Below are 18,144 nucleotides of genomic sequence, written 5' to 3' on the forward strand. Positions count from 1 at the left end.
CCTAAACCCCACTGAAAATACTGGAAACTGGAAAATATTTGTCTATAAAAGTAAAGACCTATTGGAACATGACCTGTTCATAAATTAAGGACTGCCTATACTGTTGTTTTTTTTCATTAAAAAAAAAATGTCTTCAGATAAAAATGTGGACAGGCAGTAAGTACTACTATTAAGTGATCCCATTCTCTTTTAGCTGCACACTGCAAGGCTTGCAGGATCTTAGCTACCCAACCAGGGATTGAACCCATGCCCTCAGCAGTGAAAGCAGAGTCCTAACCCCTGGATGCTAGGGAATTCCAAGTGTTAGCTGTTTTATACCAGTGACTTTCACACTGCTGATGTCAATCAATTTCTATTTTACCCGAAATGATTACTTAAGTTTTTCTTGATTTTAGTTTTAATACAGATGTTTTTACTATTGGGTTTATTATTTATTTTTATAAATATACAAATTGTATGTAGATCATATATTTTATGATATTTTTAATACTATTTTAAAATTAGATTTTATCTTTTTTTATGGAGAGTCTTTAACAAAGGTACTCCTTGGAGATAACATATTAAAGTCATATTTATTGTGTTACTTACTATAGTTCAGAACTATCCAAAAAATACATCATTTATATAGGCATTGACATAAAAGTGAATACTTAATCATGAGAAAAATTCAGTCAAATGAGTGATCAGTATCACCTTCAACATTTCATTGACAGTGTTCATTTGTGCAGTGTCCAATTTGTAGTGTTGTTCTTTCTTGAAACTTTTCTCAACTACAAATACACTTTGAAAATTAAAAGTAATTAAATGCTCCTCCTTCAGGGGCAGTTAGTTTTGAAATTATTGAAGACATGAAGAAGCCTCTTATTAACTATAAAGCTGGTGGAACATGAAAATTAAAAGTAATCTGAATATTCCAGAAAGACTTAATAACATCTTGTATATTTATTTCTTTCTTGCAGTGACTACATTGCAGCTGAAAGAGGAGTTGATAGATGGAGAGGATTATAGTTTCCTCCAAGGAGCATCTGATCAGGAAAGCAATGGCTCTGCCAACTTTTACATCAAACAGGAGCCTTGAGGTTGCTCAGAAACTGAGGGTGGGAGGGAAAGAATTTTACACAGGACTGATTTTATAATCAATCCAGCTGTACAGCGGGGCTATTCTACTGGGACATTTTGCTAAACATAGAAAATTTCAGTTCCAGATTTTTCAAGTGGGTAGGGAAACTATTTTAGCCTTGGGGGGAAATTTTTCAATTTATAAAGATGGACAATTTTTGTGTTGTATTTGAAGCTTTTGAAAGAATTTTGTAATATTTTCCAAGTTTGGATTTATGTGCATTGTTAACAAGAATTGAAATTCTAACTTTTTTGGTAAGATTAAAGTTTAGGTAGCAGGATTGAAGGAAATGACTTAAGAAAGATACTGTTGTAAATGCAAACGAACTGTCATTACTAATGAACCTTTTTGGTACCTGTTGGGAGATTTTGGGATTTTAGAAGTTAGGCCAGTCACATCTCCAGCTTCCTCTGCTGCAGAATATGCAACTGAATCCCCGCTGTGGAGAGCTCATCACCACATAAATCATGGAAGGGTAATTAATTCTGCTTGTTGGCATTTTATTGCAGCCCATTTTAAATATTTGTACAGAAGTGTTTCATTCTGTGAAAATTCATTTGGAGTTCTATATGAAACTGGAAGAACTCTGGATACTTTATATGTTCTCTTTTAATTAAAAATGAGTAAAATTATCCTAACACTAAAGTGTTAAACTGGAATGGTTGACAAGATATACAAGATCTCGGTCTACATGTTGAGGGATTGGGGAAAATGCAATATTGTCCTAAGTTTATTTTATTTTCCTTACTAAAAAATATCCCACAAAAGGAATTCTTATTAGTTCTCTGCCATTTCTCTCCATCTGTGAGATAATACTTGTATAACTACACCCGAAAACTTATGTGTTCTGTATTACCAGGAGAATCAAAATTATTTTAACAGTGGTTTAAAGCCAAGATAAGTCTAGATTTCAGAATCATTCCTGCTCTGCTTTTGACTATCCTGGATTTGTTAGAAAACTAATTTGAAAGAGAATTTTTCTTAAAATTCCATATATATATGTAAGAATTGTCTTTAACTGTATTCAGATTTAATTTTAACAGTAATAACTGATTTGGACCATTTCAGACATTCCCTATTTTTAAATTCACATGGCTTCGTTTAAGAAAGGATGTAAGGGTAAATTGGTGAAAGGTTTGCTCTCCGCACTTTTCTGGCTGAGTTGTGACTGAATGAGAGGGCTTTAGCATTTACCAGTGAGGTTCATAAACTCAACTCTCAGGAATTAATTGCATCTGTTGTAGAAGTGCTTCTGGGTATTAGCCTGGCCTCTTCAGAGTGGTAATAGTAACCATCTCCTCTGGAATATGGGTAGGGCTAATTAGAAATTAATCAAAATGATTAACCTCTACAGTCCTTCAGCCTATGGAATGCTTTAAAAAATGTTAATGGAAAGCCCCAGGAGACCATATTAGGTAAGATTTTTTTTTGTTTGAATTTTAAAATGCATAGAACATTAAAAACCAGCAATTTATTTTCTAAAATATTGCTCTACTTTTGGGAATAATAGCATTGGTAATATGCACAGGTTTACCTCATTCTATGCAAGAGGGGTTAATATCATAAGGTTTTGTAGTTGCTACTGGAAGTAAAATTTGTTACTTTATAGTGTAAGAATGTATGGAATTGCATGTCAACATTTCTTAATACTGTCTCTTTAGGGGCATAAATGCAAGTCATATCAATGCCAGGTTGATTCTTATGTGTCAAATATATGTGAATTCAGCTGTTAAATTACTGGATATTTATCTTAAACATTACTGAGAGGGACCTACTGTAAATGTGACATAAACTTCCCAAATCTTCAACTTTTAAGAATCTTCCCATGAACTTAAAGCCTGGAAGACTTCTAAAGCAAAGGTGACAACAGTCTTTATCCTCAGGCTCAGTGAATTTAGACCCAGGACTCCGATTCCATGTTATGGGCACAAGAAGCCAGTTGTAGCGTGTACTTTAACAGGACCCTGAGCTTAAGATCTCTATGGGAAACTGAATAAACCAGAAGGGATTTGATTTGGAGCCTGGTAATTAGTTCTGTGAAATGCTCATTTGTAGCCAGATTTTATATAAGCTTCTAATTTTACAGCAAAGCCAGGCTGTTTTCAAATTTGCCACATATTAATATTTATGAAGTGTTTCTTGTCTTAATCCCATGACCAGCATGGTGATGGTAAGGACTTTGTACCAGATAAACTCGATCTGAAGCCCTCTTCACTGTTCAGGCTCTTAACTCCTACTGCCGAAAGAACAGAAAATGAGTTGGTGGCAGAGAAGATTTATGTCTTAGCCACAACTCCAAGTGTACAACTCAGTAGCCCCGTTCTCTTACGGTTCAAATATACTGCTGACCTTGGGTTTGTTCTTGTTTTTTTTTTTCCTGTTAGGATTATTTGGGGGTTTTTGGTAGTTTAAACTCTTTAACTTTTTCCTTGCTGTGTATGAAGAAAGCTAAAGCTGTTATCAACTTCTTATTCTATGGATACTAACACGGGTTTTCAGTGTTTGTTTGTTTTTATTATTATTCATTTTGTGTGATGTGAATACCCTTTCCCATCAATATTTGTATTATGGTGCTATATATTTGGTAATGATCCTTTACTATTGGGAAGGGATTTTAAAAATACTGTGATTAAACTGGGTTTCTTCCTTTGATTTTCATATTTTAAATAAAGCCACAGTCATTTATACAAAAGAAAAGCATCTGTCCCTGGGCAAATCTTTTGAGGACAGAGGTCAAAGTAAACTGCATAAGGTTTTTACATCATTTCTGTATGTATTTGATATATAGATCAATATCTGTACAAATTTAATCTTTTATTTTCTTGGTAACTTGTGATCATTGAGAAAGTATTTGAAACTTTCTCATGAAGTGTATATAATGGCGTGAAAACTTCCTTTGGAGAAATTTATGTTCCTTTCATTTTTACCAAATTGAAAATTTTCAGCATGGATGTGTTAAAGCATTAAAATTATAACTTTGTGTACAAGATGAAAATAATTCACTAAATTTGCCCTTTTTTACACAAAATAAAACATTAAAATTAAGTTGCACATGAGCAGTTATTTAATATGCTTGGTATTTGAGGAATTTCCTTTTCCATTCAAAACATTGAGTGCCTTCATTATTTTTTCTTTGTAATTGTTTTTTTGGCCGCACCTGGCGGCAGGAGGGATCCTAGTTTCTGGACCGGGGATTGAACCTGTGCTCCCTGCAGTGGAACTGCAGTCTTAACCACTGGACAGCTAGGGAAGTTCCTTGAGTGCCTTCTGTAAGCAGTCAAAGGCCCCAGGGAAAGATGGAGCAGTTCCTCCCTCACAGAACCTGTACTCTCATAAGGTAAGCCAGCAGGAGTGACAGAGAGCTCTGAACGTGTAACAAAAAATTTCCGAGAACAACCCTGACACAGAATAAGCCTGTATGTAACTCCTGCTGCTGATTACAAGTACCTTAGCCAGGGTGCATGGGGATCAGGGATGGGAACCCCCACATTAAAATGCAGATCCCAGGTCTGCCTCAGGATCTAATTGTAGTGAAATTGCTACTAAATGTGAAAGCTTGGAGCATATATAAACATGAGATTCATTTGAAACATGACTTAGAAAATCTTAAATTTCTTGTCAGTTCTTAACTTGAAATTAGAATCCTGACTTTTTAATACCGAGCTATTGATGTATTTAAAGAATACAAAGAATAGCAAGGAGAGATTAAAAAAAAAAAAGCCTTCCTCAGTGATCAGTGCAAAGAAATAGGGGAAAACAATAGAATGGGAAAGACTAGAGATTACTTCAAGAAAATTAGAGATGCCAAGGGAATATTTCATACAAAGATGGGCACAATAAAGGACAGAAATGGTATGGACCTAACAAAAGCAGAAGATACTAAGAAGAGGGGGCAAGAATACATAGGAGAACTATACACAAAAGATCTTCATGACCCAGGTAATCACGATGGTATGATCACTCACCTAGAGCCAGACATTATAGAATGAAAAGTCAAATGGCCCTTAGGAAGCATCACTACAAACAAAGCTAGTGGAGGTGATGGAATTCCAGTTGAGCTATTTCAAATCCTGAAAGATGATGCTGTGAAAGTGCTGCACTCTATATGCCAGCCAATTTGGAAAACTCAGCAGTTGCCACAGGACTGGAAAAGGTCAGTTTTCATTCCAATCCCAAAGAAAGGCAATGCCAAAGAATGCTCAAACTACCACACAATTGCACTCATCTCACATACTAGTAATTAATGCTCAAAATTCTCCAAGCCAGGCTTTTAACAGTACGTGAACCGTGAACTTCCAGATATTTAAGCTGGTTTTAGAAAAGGCAGAGGAACCAGAGATCAAATTGCCAACATCCACTGGATTATCAAAAAAGCCAGAGAGTTCCAGAAAAACATCTGTTTTACTGACTATGCCAAAGCCTTTGACTGTGTGGATCACCACAAACTGGAAGATTCTTGAAGAGATGGGAATACCAGACCACCTGACCTTCCTCTTGAGAGATCTGTATGCAGATCAGGAAGCAACAGTTAGAACTGGACATGGAACAACAGACTGGTTTCAAATAGGGAAAGGAGTATGTCAAGGCCGTATATTGTCACCCTGCTTATTTAACGTATATGCAGAGTACATCATGAGAAATGCTGGGCTGGATGAAGCACAAGCTGGAATCAAGATTGCCGGTAGAAATATCAATAACCTCATATATGCAGAGGACACCCCCCTTAAAGCAGAAAGCAAAGAACTAAAGAGCCTCTTAATGAAAGTGAAAGAGGAGAGTGAAAAAGTTGGCTTTAAAGCTAAACATTTAAAAAACTAAGATCACGGTATCTGGTCCCATCAATTCATGGGAAATAGATGGGGAAACAGTGACAGACTTTTTTTTTTTTTTTGAGCTCCAAAATCACTGCAGATGGTGACTGCAGCCTGAAATTAAAAGACGCTTACTCCTTGGAAGAAAAGTTAGGACCAACCTAGACAGCATATTAAAAAGCAGACATTACTTTGCCAACAAAGGTCTGTCTAGTCAAGGCTGTGGTTTTTCCAGTAGTCATGTATGGATGTGAGAGTTGGACTGAGTGCTGAAGAATAGATGCTTTTGAACAGTGGTGTTGGAGAAGGCTCTTGAGAGTCCCTCGACTGTTAAGGCGATCCAACCAATCCATTCTAAAGGAAATCAGTCCTGAATATTCATTGGAAGGACTGATGTTGAAGCTGAAACTCCAATACTTTGGCCACCTGATGCAAAGAACTGACTCATTTGAAAAGACCCTGATGTTGGGAAAGATTGAAGGCAGAAGGGGACAACAGGATTTTTAGATGGTTGGATGGCATCACTGACTCAACGGACCTGAGTTTAAGTAAACTCCAGAAGTTGGTGAAGGTCAGGGAGGCCTAGCATGCTGCAGTCCATAGGGTCTCAAAGAGTCAGACACAACTGAGCAACTGAACTTAACTGATTGATATATTTCTCATTGTCTTATAGTATAGCAGTATGCACAAAAAACAATGTTAAGCGAATTCCCTGGTGGCATAGTGGTTAGCATTCTGGGCTTTCACTGCAGTGGCCTGGGTTCAATACTTGATGGGGGAACCGAGAATCCCGCAGCAAAAGAAACCACACAGTGTTAACTCTTTTATATGGAAGTGACAAAAAGCTGTCACCAGTTTCCAAAAACAGCTATTTGTAAACCCACACATTTCTACAGTCTCATTTTTAAGGCAAAATCCAAATGATGATAATAGGTACTGTTTGGTATCGTTTTGCAACTGTGCCAATCCAGTAAAATTAACTATAAAAACAGACAATATAGATTTTGTAACCACTTAACTACTTTAGCCCAGGGAATAATCATAATAAATATCCCACCCTAGGGTAGAGAGTAAGAAGGGAGGTAGGATTGCAAGGAATATTTGTGCACCAGCCATGGGCCAGGCACTAGGTTAAACAGCTTTACATGCATTATTTCATTTAACCCTGCATTGCCATGGTTATCATCCTCATCTTACAGATATCCTTAGGTTTCCATTTTCCACTTCTTCAACTTGCCCAGTTTGCAGTCAACAAGAGTGTAAATCTGGACAGCTTTCCTAGTCTGTTTCATCCTACGAAGTTGCAACTATTTTTGTACAGAAATGTGCATTTCTGCATCCGCTAAATGGTTGAGATTTTACGGTGTTCATTATTTCCTCATTAGTTTCCTCAGATACATAGCCAGTGCCGCACTTGTCCTCTTCAGCCTCACTGCTTTCCTTCTAGTCTGGAAGTATATACTAGGTGCTGAGAAGGATCAGATGAGTTTTCCGTAACAAGCAGAATTAATTCGTTCTGGATAACACGACAATAGCCAGGGGACCAAGTCACTTCTTCCAGCTGAATAACAAGTAATCACGGGAGGCTATACGCAGTTTTTAAAGGCTTTATTGGTAAATATGCTTTAGGAAATAAACATCCATCCTACTGCTTCCATATCAGTGGAATGAAGAGCTGTGCCCAGGAACACAGAAGGTGGTGCCTGAGGGGACTGATGCTCTGACCACCTCTTATTCATATATCCAGTCAAAAGCACAAGACTTGTATTCAATCAGTTCTTCGGGCTTAAACCACAAGCTGATTTCTTTCTCAGCACTTTTTACTGAATCACTGCCATGAATGATGTTCCTAAGGAGAATAATTACTAGTTACCACATGTTAAAGTGCAAGAAATTATGTTTAATGGATGAAACAAAGGAGAGCCACTAAAGACTTTTTCAGCCCGTTGCCCCTTGAAGCAGCTGATGACCCCAAATTATTTCCTCCTAAAAGCAACTGTAAAACTATAAAGGTACTTAACTCAAAAGCATCCCTTGGTTCAACTTTATTATGTTTCTAAGTTTTCAAAACAGTGCTTGTACCCAAGATTGCCATGCCTCAAAACATTCCTTCTCATATTTTGAAAAATATAGGAATATCTAGACCAAATCCCAAACTAGATATATTATTAACAGCCATTTCTGCTGTATTTTGTTACAACATTAGTTTGCAAAGCCCAACCAAACCATTCACACTTACTGAAACTCCCTTTATTTCATTTGAATCTCATAACTCTGTAAAATTTTTGTAACATTTTATGTAAGTGAGAGAAGCAAAAAGGCTAAAAGTGGCACACCCTTGGACACAGTACCACAGGGCAGAGCCAACACCAGAAACATTCCTTGCCCCACTCTTTGCACTTTCTGTTGTCACAGAGGACCTAATGGCAACTCCCTTGTCAGTGTCTTGGGTTAAATTTTAAGTAGCCTAGAGAAGTAACTAAGAAAGCATTCATCCAATGATAATTACCACCTAATTTAAACATTCAAGTTTTTCTAAAATTGTAATATGCCGAAAATATATGTTTTAAACCCAAAGTAAGTGGCTTTGAGGAAAAGTGATTAACGCCCCTTAGAACTTACCTGCCAACTTGAATGCAGAAGTCGCCACGAATGGTGCCTGGCTTAGAATCTGCTGGGTTGGTCTCCCCAAGCATCACTCGTCCTGTCTTCACCACATTCAGGCCCTCCCAGACCTTGACAGTAGGAAAAAAGAAGTATATTAGTTCTGCCATCAGGACCACTGAAAACATTGATCTCTACCTAATAGCACACACTGATCATCGCAAACACCGTTTTCCGACAACGCAAGCTACAATTCCAATCAGATTCTTTGCAGCCGAAGAATGGAGCAGCTCTATACAGTGAGCAAAAAACAAGACCTGGAACTGACTGTGGTTCAGACCATGAGCTCCTTATTGCAAAATTCAAGCTTAAATTGAAGAAAGTAGGGAAAACCACTAGGCCATTCAGATACTACCTAAATCAAAACCGTTACTATTATATAGTGGAGATGACAAATAGAATCAAGGGGTTAGATCTGGTAGGGCGAGTTCCTGAAGATCTATGATCTGAGGTTTGTAACACTGTACAGGAGGCAGTGACCAAAACCATCCCAATGAAAAAGAAATGCATGAAGGCAAACAACCAGTCTGAGGAAGCCTTACAAATAGCTGAGAAAAGAGAAGTGAAAGATATACCCAACTGCATGCAGAGTTCTAGAGAATAGCAAGGAGAGAGAAGAAGGCCTTCTTAAATGAACAGAGGAAAAAATAGAATGGGAAAGACTAGAGATTTCTTCAAGAAAATTGGAGATACCCATTTTTCATGCAAGGAAGAGCATGATAAAGGACAGAAATGGTAAGGACCTAATGGAAGAAGAAATTACGAAGTGGCAAGAATACACAGAAGAACTACACAAAAAAGGTCTTGACCCGGATATCTACCATGGTGTGGTCACTCACCTAGAGCCAGACATCCTGAAGTGTGAAGTCTTAGTGGGCCTTAGGAAGCATTATTATGAGCAAAGTTAGTGGAGGTGATGGAATTCCAGCTGAGCTATTTAAAATCCTAAAAGATGGGGCTTCCTTGGTGGCTAGTGGTAAAGAATCCATGTGCCAACGCAGAAGACACAGGTTCAGTCCCTGATCTGGAAAGATTCCACATGCCATAGGCAGCTAAGCCTGTATGCCAAAACCACTGAGCCTGTGCTCTGGAGCATAGGAGCAGCAACCACTGAGCTCACGTGCTGAAGCCCAAGCGCTCTAGACCCACGCTCCGCAACAAGAGACACCACTGCAGTGAGAAGCCTGAGCACCACAACTAAAGTAGCCCCTGCTTGCTGCGACTATAGAAAAGCCCTCGCAGCAAGAGACCTAGCAGAGCCAAAAATAAACTATTTTTTAAAAAGTCCTAAAAGATGACGCTGTTAAAAGTGCTGCACTCTATATGCCAGCAAATCTGGAAAACTCAGCAATGGCCACAGAACTGGAAAAGGTCAGTTTTCATTCCTATCCCAAAGAAGGGCAATGCCAAAGAACATTCACACCTACTATGCAGTCAAGCTCACTTCACATACTAGCAAGGTAATGCTCAAAATCCTTCAAGTTATGCTTCAACAGTACATGAACTGAGAACTTTCTATTGTACAAGCCGGGTTTAGAAAAGGCAGAGGAACCAGAGATCAAATTGCCAACATTTGCTGGATCATAGAGAAAGCAAGGGAATTCCATAAAACATCTGCTTCATTGACTACGCTAAAGCCTTTGACTTTGTGGATCACAACAAAGTGTGGAAAATTCTTAAAGAGATGGGAATACCAGACCACTTTACCTGCCTCCTGAGAAACCTGTATGTGGGTCAAGAAGCAATAGTTAGAACCAGACATGGAACAACTGACTGGTTCCAAATTGGGAAAGGCACACCACAAGGCACACCATATATTGTCACCCTGCTTGTTTAACTTATCATGTGAAATGCCAGGCTGGATGAATCAGAAGCTGTAATCAAGACTGCCGGATGGGGGAAAAAAAAGATTGACAGAGATCAATCAACCTCAGATATGCAGATGATACCACTCTAATGGCAGAAAGTGAAGAGGAAACAGAGTCTCTTGATGAGGGTGAAAGAGAGTGAAAAAGCTAGATTGAAACAACGTCAAAAAAACTTAACATCATGGCATCCAGTCTCATCACTTCATGGCAAAAAGAAGAGGAAAAAGTGGAAGCAGTGACAGATTTTATTTTCTTGAGCTCCAAAATCACTGCGGACAGTGACTGCAGCCATGAAATTAAAAGACACTTGCTCCTTGGAAGGAAAGCTATGACAAACCTAGTTCAGTTCGGTCGTGTGTGACTCTTTAGACAGCCTATTAAAAAGCAGAGACATCACTTTGGCAACAAAGGTCCGTCTAGTCAAAGCTATGGTTTTTACAGTAGTCATGTACAGATGTCAGGGTTGGACCATGGAGAAGACTTGAGTGCCGAAGAATCGATGCTTTCGAAACGTGATGCTAGAGAAGGCTCTTGCGAGTCTCTTGGACAGCAAGGAAATCAAACCAGTCAATCCTAAAGGAAATCAACCCTAAATATTCATTGGAAGGACATGCTGAAACTGTAATACTTCTGCTACTTGATGCGAAGAGCCAATTCATTGAAAAAGACCCTGATTCTGGGAAAGACTGAGAGCAGAAGGGGGTGACAGAGGATGAGATGGTTGGATGGCATCCCCGACTCAGTGGACATTTTGCACAAACTCCGTGAGATGGTGAAGGACAGGGAAGCCTGGTGTGCTACGTTCCATGGGGTTGCAGAGTTGAATGCAACTTCAACTGAACAACAGTAGCACAAATCAGTCAGACCGATCAGTGACCTGATTATCAACCAACCCCAGAAGTAATAGGGGCTGATATAAAATACTCCATACTCCATCCCAAGTGGATACAGAGAAAAGGTCTGCCCAACTTGACTTCCTAGTTTGACTGAAAAAGATTAACAAGACTGAAGAATTCTTGTGCAGTCACAAACTCTAAAAAAGTAATGATGAAAGGGTAAAGAAAAATGATGAGACTAGAACCGGATCAGTGGGAAGGGCATCACAGAAGACTGGCAGAGCAAGACATGGCAAAAGCGGACATGAAAGGGGCAAGTGTGTTCCAGGGAAAAGCAGAAGGAAGGTCACCGTCAGGGAACAGGAAGCAGGTCTTTCTCAACAATTTTATTGACTGTATTATACCCCCTGCTTCTATTCACTTCATTTCCAATTAGATGTTAATGCCCCATTAAGAACTAGACCACTTCATTTCTAGCACAGGATTAAAAGAACTTTTTGTTATGTCTGATACTCGCTTCCTTTTTCCTCTCAAGCTCCCAGTTGCTTTGTAAACTAACCACAAGCAGGCTGCATTTGTAAAACAAGGAATTTGGGGTATCTGGAGATGATGTCTGAAAAGGGGAATGAAGACACTGAACAAACCCTATCAGCTTTATTCTTCTCCTTGGTTCCACCTCTTCCACCACGAGAAACTTACCATGGCCACGACTGGCCCTGAGTTCATATACTTCACCAGGCCGGGAAAGAAGGGGCGGTCTTTCAGGTCAATGTAGTGCTGCTTCAGGAGTTCCTCAGAGGCCTTGGCATTGAAGAGAAGGTACCAATTAGGAATTAAACTCCTCAGACGTCCTCCCTACCCCAGTAACTTGGTAGGTTCTCTAAAAGTCTGGTTATGTATTTAAGTTCACGTTCATAAGATGTGTTTTTTTAAAAATCCCATCTAAACCATGAAACTGACAGTTTATTAGCAGAAAGATTCTTCTGATCATGAACACACACTATCATGTCAATGACCTTGTAATACAGAAGGTGGTTATGGAGTTAAGTGTTGGCTGCAATCAAAGGAACTATTCCAAACTATTCCAAAATCCTCTGGCCCTTTCATAATGCCCTTTTAAACATTTCTGATGTTAACTGAAAGATCTCTTCACTGAGAAGCTTGGTTTAAAATTCAGTTCTTAGACATGTATCCCTTGAGGTCCAGATTTGTGTCCCAAATTTAATGTGGAAAATAAAGTCCTATGCCAAAGGGAGCCTGCAGATAAGGGGAGAGGAAGGGAAGCCCCATCTAAAACCTCAATCATTTCAGAGCTGCAAAACTGAAGCACAAAGGGATTGCAGCCTCCATCCTGTGCCTGGGTGGACCCGCGTGGGCCCGGGACACAAGCCTTCTCCACTCCCTGCTGCCCTCCTGCGGCCCACAGCCCCATCGCAACCTGAGTCACTTTACCTCCGCTTAACCTTCCAAGGGTGCCCGCCCACACCCTGCCCCCGGGGCCTGGGGAAGGGTCAGCGGGCCCCAGGCGCCCTGGAGAGGGAGGGGAAAAGAAGTTCTCGCGGGCCCTAAATCAGCCAGATTTTCCGACTCGGAAAAGGACGCGCGGATCGGCGCTGCGGGGAAGGAAAACCACCCGTGGCCATGCCGCAGCCAGGGGAAAGGGAGCGGGGCGCATCACCTGAAGGAACTTCATGGCGACAAGGCGGAATCCCTTCTGCTCGAAGCGCTTGATGACCTCGCCCACCAGGCCGCGCTGCACGCCGTCGGGCTTGATAGCAATAAAGGTGCGCTCCGCGTGGGCCATGGTCCTGTGGGCGGCAGGTGAAATCAGAAACCGGTGTCCGCGCCCACACAGGCCTCGAGGGGCTCAGACGCCGGCCGGGAGGCCACGTGGCGCCCGCGCCTGCCCGCCCCAGCCCGCAGCCCGCCCGCCGCAACGTGACCTTCTAGAAGCCAAGCCCTACCCGCACCCAGCCGCCGCCCCTCGGCCGTCCAGAGCTGCCGCGGAGGACACGCGGCCGAATCTTGGGATAAAGCCAGGCCTGCGGGACCCAGCGGACGCCTGTGGGACCCAGGGGACGCTTGCGGGACGCAGGGGACGCCTGCGGCCCGGGACCCGCTTGACGCGGCGCGAGCGGGGAGGTGCCGCAGAGCGAGAAAGGGAGCGGAGCCGCAGCCTTACCGGTAAGGGGGTGAGCGCGGGTGCGGGTAGCGATGACGGCCAGAGCCCAGACCGGAGCCGAGAGCTGAGCAACTGACTTGGCTGGGAGCCCGCGGAGGAGGGGCCGGCAGTAGCCACACCCCGGACGACCCGCCGCCCAACCCGCGAGGCCGGACGCGTTCGCGGCTGCTCTGACCAGCCCGGAGCTTAAGGAAGAAGCTGGCTAGGGCTTCAGAAGGGGCAGGAAGTGATTTTTTTTTTTTTTTGCTACCTGGATGATCCGCTAGTAGAACTGCGCGCGTCCAGTCCAGCTCCTGTCTTCAGTATCTCCTAGTACTCACATATCTCTAGGTTTTGCTGCTGCTAAGTCGCTTCAGTCGTGTCCTACTCTGTGCGAGTCACCCCCATTCACCGAGAACCCAGAGCTGCTTTCTCTCCTCCCCGTTTAGCACAAGCTCTTATCCTGCGTGTGAAATCGGTTCCCCTTCCCTCCCTTCAAGCAAGTTGAGCCCTGCTTCAAGCCCTCCGCCTCCCAATGCGCCTCAACCGCACTTCTCCCCGCAAGGAGCCTCCGTCAGCATCCTCTTCAAACACCATCTGACCCTCCGTCCTGCTTTGATTACTGCCTCTGCCTGGAGGATGGCTGCTGCTGCTGCTGCTAAGTCACTTAAGTCGTGTCCGACTCTGCGACCCCATAGACGGCAGCCCGCCAGGCTCCCCCGTCCCTGGGATTCTCCAGGCAAGAACACTGGAGTGGGTTGCCATTTCCTTCTCCAGTGCATAAAAGTGAAAGTGAAGTCGCTCAGTCGTGTCCGACTCTTCACAGCCTCACGGACTGCAGCCCACCAGGCTCCTCTGTCCATGGGATTTTCCAGGCAAGAGTACCGGAGTGGGTTGCCATTGCCTTCTCCCCTGGAGGATGGCATCCAAGGCTAATTTAACAAAATGCCCTATGCCCTGTTCCTTCCTGCCTGTCTCTCCACCAACCTTCCCAGCCCAGTTTAGCTTCCCTGATGCTGTTATGGAGTCCAAGCTCGCTTTGCTTGCCACACGACAGGCCAAGAGGAGGTGTTGAGGCAGGAAAAACCGCTTTATTCAGAAAGCAGCTGACAGAGAGGATGGCAGGCTAGCGCTTCAAAATAACCATCTTATGGACGCCAGGTTCTTTTACAGATCAGAGAGAAAGAAGCAATGAGGAACTAAAATTAAAAAAACAGACTAGAGAGGGAGAGGCGGTGAGGAAGTAAAGCGAAAGGGTCTTCAGTTTTGCATAACATCTCCAAGGGAATGGTCAGCCTTTGGATGGGGTGTGTTAATCTCTATTCACAGTTGGGCAGGAACAAACTGTCTCGCCAAGAGCTGAACAAAGGCACTTTCCTGTCAAGCAGAGGGGCAGGATCCTCCAGGGAGGCCATTAAGTATGATTATAATAATAAAGCAATGAAAATCAAGTCAAAAAACAATTTTGAACACGGAGTCAGAATTGGCTTCTTCCCTGCAGCATTCCTTGGAGAAGGAAATGGCAACCCATTCCAGTACTCTTGCCTGGAAAATCCCATGGATGGAGGAGCTTGGTAGGCTACAGTCCATGGGGTCGTGAAGAGTCAGACAAGAGACTTAGCAGCAGTAGCAGCAGCTACAACCAGCTACAACATTCCCACCCTGAGATGATGGTCTCTTCTGCCCCAGCACTATTATGTGGCCAGGTTATACAGTTCAGTCTGAGACACACCCTTGATAAGATTCTAGACTCTCTCACAGAAATCAGGCCTGTCGTACATTTGCAGACAATCTCTATCTCCTCTCTGTCTGGCAAACCACTAGCTTTGGTGGTGACCAGCTTCCCCACCCCCTCCACCTCTCCTGCAGTGCTTACAGCCTGAGATGGGCAAACACACTCTCTGCCCAGGGTGGTGAGCTAACCATAGAAACTGTGTGTCACCACCCTAGGAGCCCTGGCACTGCACTGATAACCTGTGTTAGATGATTTGACAGTCCAGGCCTCTATTACACTTTGCTGGCTTTCCAAACTTCTAGTTGCAGAGCATTAAACCACAGTACCCTGGCAGTCTTCATCCTGGAGCAGGAACACCCAGTGTTCCCTTGGGCCCCAATCTGCAGCACACTTTTATTTGAGTTTCCTTTCCAGAGTTATCAAGTGTCAATTGTGCGAAAGAGTGGGAATTTCACGAATATTTCTCCGCAAAGCTGTTTGCTGCTTGGTCTGGTCACTAATATCACCTTGTGGTTATAGTCAGTAGCAGCCCTCTGCCTTTCAACTCTCCTTTTCTTCCTGGGAAGACTGGAGAAGGTATAAACAAAAAGAGAAGGGGGCAGAGCACAATCCTTAAAAGATAACAGAGCCTTGAAAAAACCTGGATATAACAAAAACTAGTTAGAACTGACTAGGCCCAAAATGGTGAAAGATTCATCTTCACTAGACCTTGAGCCTCGGTATACTCTCATTGTAATGCGCTAGCATGCTAAATTGTTAGGGGAAGCACACTGATTGAAACCTTCCACCCTGGCCATGCACCATAGTAACCATTTGCATGAGTTGTTTTACAACAGGAGGTCCTAGTAAGGAACATGGAACTAATAAGCCTCCACCAACCAGAAGAGTTCGGGAAAAGTCAAAAGGAGACACCACAGGTCCGACCACCTCCCCAAATCCTTCTCTCTAGCATCCATCTTGGCTGAACAAGGAGTGCACCACCAGGAAGGACTCTGAGTCTGAATGATTGGCTAAAGACAACCCGGAAACTAATCCCATCACCATAAAACCCGAGACTGCAAGCCACGTGGGAGAGCAGTTCTTCTGGGTTCCCTTACCCTGCTGCTCTCCACCCGGGTGCCCTTTCCCAATAAAATCTCTTGCTTTGTCAGGACGTGTGTCTTGTCAGACAATTCATTTCCGAGTGTTAGACAAGAGCTCAGTTTCGGGCTCTGGAAGGGGTCCCCCTTCCTACAACAAATGGCACAAACACAGGCATCATGACAGTTCCAAGGCCGAGACTGAAAGGCCAAAAAGCGGGCAGTGGTCCGAATCATGGAAATCCCCCCCTTCTCCAAAGTGATTAGAATACTGCTTCTACTCTTCAGCCTATGAACATACCCAGTCCATAAAAACTACCCGCCCCACATCTCAGGGCTACTTTGCCTCCTGAGACAGACTACCTATGGAACTGTAACCAACCAGGCCCCCATGGGGCCTTCTGGGACCGTCCTTCCCCCAGTATCCTCTACTTTAGCTCCTCTCTGAAGCATTGAGATAATAGTACCTGATGCACATTCCTGAGTAGTTTTACACATGTGAAAGCCCCTACTAAATGGAAGATATTTAACTATTTGATGACCAAGGACACATAGCCCCCAGGTCTCCTAGAGCCTAAGGAATATGTTAACTCCAGTGATACCACCCTGTTACCTCACAGTCAACCAATTAGAGAATTGTGCACAAGCTGATCACACACCCTACAATCCCACTCCCTCACCTGACCTTTAAAAATGCTTTGCTGAAACCTGGGAAATGGGGCAGGGGGCGGGGAGGGGTTCAGGGGCATGAGCCACCCATCTCCTTGCATGGCCCTGCAGTAAGTCTTTCTCTGCTCCAAACTCCAACATTTAGGTATTGTTTGGCCTAATTGCGCATCAGGCACATGAACACAAGTTCAGTAACAGAATGTGTATCTCTCAGTAAAACTGCTTTCACTTTACTATGGCTTGCTCTTAAATTCTTTCCTGCACGAAGCCAAGGACCTTCACTTGGTGGCCCATCCCAAGACCTAGGACAAGGCCATCCTCTTGTGCCCCATTTTCCTGCAACATATTGAGGAAGAAAGTGGTCTTCTTGTAGCCACGCGTTCCAGGAAACAAACTCATCCAGAAGGACAATGCAGATAGTGGAGTGCAGTTTATTACACCGGTGGGCCCAAGGCAGTCTCCTCTTAGCCAAGGACCCCGACCAGTTTTTGTGAAAACCTTACATACCCTAAGTGTGCATGCCCAAACCCATCTCCCCAAATTTTCTGAAACTAGTCTGAACAAAGGAAAAGAAAGATACAATCAAAGTTAACCCGTGATTCATATGCCTTCAGCCTAAGTAGTTAACAGTGGACAATTATAAATAGGCCTGTGGTCATACCCCAATAAGCATAATAGAATTTATGATTCTATTTGGTTTTACAGATAATTAGGGTATTTCAGGCGAGGGAGAGTCTAAGTAGGAGCCCTGGGGCCCTTCCATCCAGGGGGTCTGGTTTTCCAGTTGGTATGTCATTTCCATAGATACTGGGCATAGAGCTTAAAGTCCAGAGTCTGGCCCAGGATGGAGTCCTGCTTTCAAGATGGAGCCTGTTCTGTTTCCTCCTTCATTCTCTAACTCCCCACTTTTCCTTTGATATTAAAAGAACCCACTTAGTTCTCAGGGAAGAGCCCTCTTGCCTGCCCATTGGTACCCTTCACAAGCATCCCATATTAATAAATCTTGCTGAATTCCTTCTGTGCTGAGATATAAAGAACCTGAGCTTCATTAAGTCCTGAGATGAGATATGCAGTTTCACAACCCTCCTGTCTTACTACACATTCATTCCCCCAAAGTCCTGATACTCTCTCTCGCCCCCCACCCACCCCACCATTCTTTGCCTGAAATAGAAATACATCTAGTCCTCAGTTGCTCCAAAAG

At 42.9% G+C, this 18,144-nt stretch overlaps 2 protein-coding genes across 15 annotated transcripts in view; one reads left to right on the plus strand and one right to left on the minus strand.

Annotated features, from left to right (window-relative positions):
- Window positions 1-4,165, plus strand: part of MBTD1 (mbt domain containing 1) — a 70,597-nt gene extending 66,432 nt beyond the window's left edge. For all 14 annotated transcript variants that reach the window (XM_069603635.1, XM_069603645.1, XM_069603644.1 and 11 more), the window contains one exon: window positions 960-4,165. In XM_069603635.1, coding sequence (XP_069459736.1) covers window positions 960-1,078 — 119 coding nt within the window. In that variant the 3' untranslated portion in view covers window positions 1,079-4,165. The remainder of the gene's footprint in view (window positions 1-959) is intronic.
- Window positions 4,166-7,524: 3,359 nt separating this feature from the next.
- On the minus strand, window positions 7,525-14,238 carry NME2 (NME/NM23 nucleoside diphosphate kinase 2). The gene is made up of 5 exons (XM_069603647.1): window positions 13,482-14,238; window positions 12,978-13,107; window positions 11,999-12,100; window positions 8,554-8,666; window positions 7,525-7,780 (listed from the first exon to the last, which is right to left on the minus strand). The coding sequence occupies exons 2-5, from the start codon at window positions 13,101-13,103 to the stop codon at window positions 7,663-7,665; spliced, it is 459 nt and encodes a 152-aa protein (XP_069459748.1). The 5' UTR covers window positions 13,104-13,107; window positions 13,482-14,238; the 3' UTR covers window positions 7,525-7,662.
- Window positions 14,239-18,144: the final 3,906 nt, after the last annotated feature.

Source organism: Ovis canadensis, chromosome 11 (genome assembly GCF_042477335.2).
Source record: "Ovis canadensis isolate MfBH-ARS-UI-01 breed Bighorn chromosome 11, ARS-UI_OviCan_v2, whole genome shotgun sequence".
Taxonomy (NCBI): domain Eukaryota; kingdom Metazoa; phylum Chordata; class Mammalia; order Artiodactyla; family Bovidae; genus Ovis; species Ovis canadensis.